General features: G+C 24.8%; 1 protein-coding gene across 1 annotated transcript in view; it reads left to right on the top strand.

The window, feature by feature from the left end:
- LOC105451849 (cytochrome P450 4C1-like) overlaps positions 1–4,780 on the top strand; it is a 5,989-nt gene extending 1,209 nt beyond the window's left edge. The window contains exons 2-8 of the mRNA XM_011692544.1: positions 578–851; positions 1,888–1,997; positions 2,805–2,895; positions 3,526–3,711; positions 3,791–3,887; positions 4,377–4,479; positions 4,667–4,780. Coding sequence (XP_011690846.1) covers positions 695–851; positions 1,888–1,997; positions 2,805–2,895; positions 3,526–3,711; positions 3,791–3,887; positions 4,377–4,479; positions 4,667–4,780 — 858 coding nt within the window. The 5' untranslated portion in view covers positions 578–694. The remainder of the gene's footprint in view (positions 1–577; positions 852–1,887; positions 1,998–2,804; positions 2,896–3,525; positions 3,712–3,790; positions 3,888–4,376; positions 4,480–4,666) is intronic.
- Positions 4,781–5,038: the final 258 nt, after the last annotated feature.

Raw genomic sequence — 5,038 nt, 5'->3', positions numbered from 1 at the left:
TGCGTATTAAAAAAGTTTGTATACTTATTTTGTAAAAGATAAAATATACGTATTATTTTAAAAATAAATTGTTATTAATATATATATTGTATTTACGAATCTTTCATTAAAATATATATAAAAAATCCTATTAATAGTAATTATTCTTCTAACCATTGGCGAATAGTAACCATTGACGAATAGTGTACTACAGTTACTACTCGCCAAGGGTTACTATACGCTAATAGTTACTATTCGCCAAATTACAGTAACTATTGGTTAATAATATCATTGGCTCGCAATCATATTTTTTTGTAAGGGATCACTGCGGAATTGGAAACCGCCAGTGACTTTCTCGCTGTATAATCGATGGTCAGTTATCGTTCATATTCTATTTAATTATGCGGCTGAAGATGACTCAAAATAAAGTCGAAACGTACTGTTAATTATTGTAAATTTCGGAATACATATTGTGAATACGAACAACCGCTTTGACTCTCATTAGCCCAATCTGAGTTATACATTAAAATTTTAAATAATAAAACTATAAAATGTCACATACATTTTAACGTATTTTTTTTTTATATAATAAATTTAGAATATTTAGATAGCAACGAACACTTCTGAAGCAAATATTACGCATGATTTGTATCATAATTTTAAAAAAGCTGAAGGAAGCTGAACTAATTAGACTGGCTAATTACATCTACTAACGATGATCACTATATTGTCGATATTATCTATCTTTATCATATTGGTATATAATTATTACGTACATTATCGACAAAATGGACGACTTATCAATCGTATACCAGGACCACCAGGTTATCCGATTGCTGGAAATATTGTGAAATTTATAGGTTATTCACGAGGTAATTTAAAATTTCTTATGAACTTACTGACTGATTGGAATAGTGGTATTGTAAGAATTACGTATTACTCAATTGTTTCTATTCCTTAATTTTATTATTATTGTATCTGTGCTACTGCAGTTTACGTTTCCTTTGCTATTTTATACGCATTTTATTGATTTTATGGTTAATTCATACAAAAATGCCATGTTTATGTTCAAATAGTGTTAATTTTTGTTATACGTACGTGTGTGAGAAAGTAACATTTTCATAACAAAAATGTAATATAATCTCTTAAATAAAAAAAGCTCATTATTATTATTTTGGGTGCAAAATTGATCAAGATAAAAGTTTGGCGCCGAATATTGTTGTAAAAACTCAATTTAAGTACAACAAATAGACTGACAAGTTCTATTCAAGAAATAAATGATTTTTAGTCAATAAATGAAGACAAAGCAGGTGAAGAACTCTGTAAAAATAATTTAGTTTATACACTAAAAAAAAAAATTGTTGAAAAACGCAAAATTTGTTTCATCTTATCAAAATATTTAGTCTGATATATTCTATTAAACATTACTACGATGACACAAAATAACTTGTTACTATTATAAACAAAATACTATTTTTTAAATAAACTATTTTGTTTCAACAAAAATTTATTGTATTTCAACAATCGTTCGATTAAAAATATACACTATTTATTATATATCCCCATCAGTATCGTTTAGTCAATTTGATACTTGGAATTTGAACAAATATATTACTTGAATAACTAAATAGTATGCAAACACAAATAAATACTACTATAGCATTTCAAACAAAATAATTTCATTGAAATTAAGAAAAACGCCAATACAGTCCAAATGGATCTTGGTGCTTGATAATACTATACTGTGTGAATCTTACAATTTATCGGTTCAAATAAATCGCACGCCGCATAATCATCGGATTTTCAACGCAGCTAAAAATCGAAATATCACATATTACATACGTAATATCACAATTAAATGGTTCATAATATTTCTTTATATTTATGTTACATACATACATCTTTTAGAAGAATTATGGAAGACTGTGATGAATCTATTTGATCAATACTATCCCATTTATAAAATTTGGGCATTTTATCTTCCGATTGTATTTATACGTCATCCAGATGATCTAAAGGTAAAAAATATTTAAATAGTTTAATTTTTTATAACTGAAACATTAACAATTTAAGTATTTTTTATCAATTTCTTATTTTACAAGAATAAATTTACAAATAAAGTAGAGCTGTGTGAGAATCAAACATTTGTATCGAATCAAATCGAATTGAATCGAATCTGAAATTTTTACTTTGAATTGAATCGAATCTAATCTCTTTAATTCGAATACGAAACGAATTTGAATCAAATTTTCCCAAGATCGACAGCACACGTTAAATTATTAAACGTAATAAATATCAAAATTTATGAATTACATTGTTTTACGCAATAATTTAAACAAACTGAAGATCTGTTTTCGATTTACGTCTCATTACAAAGGATTATGATCTTATGTGACATTTTGAACTAGAAAATATGTAATTAATAATTTGTGTATACACGAATAGTTTTAATGTTTTTGAATATTTTCTATATTAATCTACATGGATACATTACATACATCAAAAATACTTATTTATTAAATAAGAATAATTGATCGCGCGGGAGTTAAAAATAAAGCAAATAAAATAGGTGATCTATTCGAAATCGAAACATTGTTATCGAAATTCTCGAATTATTCGATTTCGAATCTTACAGATTCGAAAACGATCTCGAATCGAATCCACTGCGATTCGATTCGATTCTCAATTCGAATTCGAACTATTCGCACATCTCGAAAATAAAATATCTTTCAGGAATGATTGAATGTTCAAGATAATTTGAGTAAATTAATTATCTACATTGTATTCGAGTTAATTAATAAGTTTAGTTCTCTTTATCATTTCAGATAATATTAAGCAGTCCAAAGCACATCAATAAAAGTATGTTTTATGATATTTTATATCCTTGGTTGCGCACTGGTCTTTTTATTAGTTCAGGTAACGTGTATGTAAAAACAATTATTACATATTTGCGACCAAGTTTTCATTACATTGGTAACAAAAACCTGCGTGTAGAAATAAATTTAAATAATAGATATTTTAAATAATAAATTATGTAAAAAAGTTGAATTTTTTCCATATATAGTGATAAGTGTGATTGTATAATGTAAATACAAATACGTGTGCAGTCACTATGATAAATAACTTTGATATAATATATCTTCAATTAGGATAGATTTTCCTAAAAATTTTTTTATAAAGAAATTTTAGTTTATTTTTTCCAATTAACAACTCTAATTACAATAGAATTAATGACATTATTATTAATTAATAGAATTGGATCTAAATTTATATAATTATTAATTTACGTACACATAAATATTTGTAATTACGTCTGTATCACAAAAAAATCATTGAAAGAAGCTATAAAAGATTATTTTGTTCAGGAAAATATTTTATTGCACAATTTTTTGTTGCATAACTTTCAATGTATAACAAAAATAAATATAAAATAACCAATAACAATTAAAAGTAATTAATTAAAAATTGAATAAAAAAATACGGATTATCTTAATAATATTTATTTCAAAACATTTCATAAAACATCATATATTGATTATGTTTTAGGCGCCAAGTGGCATTCACAGCGGAAAATATTATCTCCGGCATTTCATTTTAATATATTACAGCAATTTCTTGAGATTTTGACTGAGGAAGGCGAAAATATGATAAAGTCATTAAAAAATACGGAAGGCTCATTTGTAAAAGATTTAATACCATTTGTTAACGAATATACGCTGAATACAATATGCGGTATTATATTTTATTCACAATTATACAGAATATACAGAACTTTATTTGGAATGAATAATAATATAAAATATATTTGCAGAAACTGTTATGGGCACTTCTTTACGAAATATTGATGAAAATCAACAACGAAAATATCGAGAAGCGATTCATCAGATGCAGGAATTATTTATATATAGGTAATTTAAAGATATAATAAATAAATACGACATATCAATATTCTGTCTTAATTAGATATATATTAACATTATATAATTATATCAGGACAAAAAAAATACTTTATAATAATATTTTATAATAATACTACTTAAAAACATCATTTACTAATTCACAATAACAATTAATAAATAAAATTATATATTGCATCTGATCCATTATAACTATTATTAATTATACTTAAATATAATTATATTAAATGTTGCTTAAATTTTTAAAATGTTATACTGAAACATGTCATTTAAAAATGTAAAATAAAAAAAATTACAAAATTCAGATCCTTTATATCTTCTTAGCACAATAAATACGTTATATTACCTGTTCTCTTCTTATATGGTTAAAATGTTAGCAGTGGTAAAAGTGTTATAGTGATAATTAAAAAAAGATTTTACAAAATAATACTCTATCCATTTTTTTAAATAACAGCTTATTATTCGGTAATTTTAATTTAGATTATTAAGGCAGTGGCTGCATAACGATTGGATATTTTCATTGGTGTCAAAAGGCAGAGAGCAAAGAGAAGTTATAAAAATATTACATGGATTTACTGATCAAGTACGTAAAAAATAATTATTTACTTAATTGTTAGTTACTGAATATTATATTTAAATGTAACCTACTTAAAAAAGTTATAATATTCCATAACTGTATAAGAATATTACAAGATAGTTTATAAATATTGTCAAAATGTTAAAATATTGTGTAAATAAAAAGAATTAATGTTTATGTTATATTCATATAGATTATTGAGGAGAGGAAACTTTATCATGAACGCACCAATAATCGATTCTTAAAAAACCTTGATAATTTTACAAAGGCAGAGGCAGATGATGCAGAAATGATTGGAAGTACGTAGTCGAAAATTACATTTTAAATTTAGACTGTGTACATTATCATAATTTATTTTTTGTAATTTATTAATAATAATAGATTAAATTTAAAATTGTAAACTTAATCAATGTTATATAGGGTGTCCCCGTATAAGTGGCCACCCCTTTTTACCTCGTAAACTAATAGAGATAGACCTAATAAATATAATATCAAATTAAATGGGTCTGACTAAACTTTATTGTAAGCACAGTGATCACTTAGAAATCTGTCTCTTATACACATC

The sequence above is a fragment of the Wasmannia auropunctata genome, unplaced genomic scaffold, assembly GCF_000956235.1.
Source record: "Wasmannia auropunctata unplaced genomic scaffold, wasmannia.A_1.0 LD336043.1, whole genome shotgun sequence".
In the NCBI taxonomy this organism is placed as follows: domain Eukaryota; kingdom Metazoa; phylum Arthropoda; class Insecta; order Hymenoptera; family Formicidae; genus Wasmannia; species Wasmannia auropunctata.
Note: the sequence above shows the minus strand (reverse complement) of the source record. Positions and strands in the feature narration are given on the sequence as shown.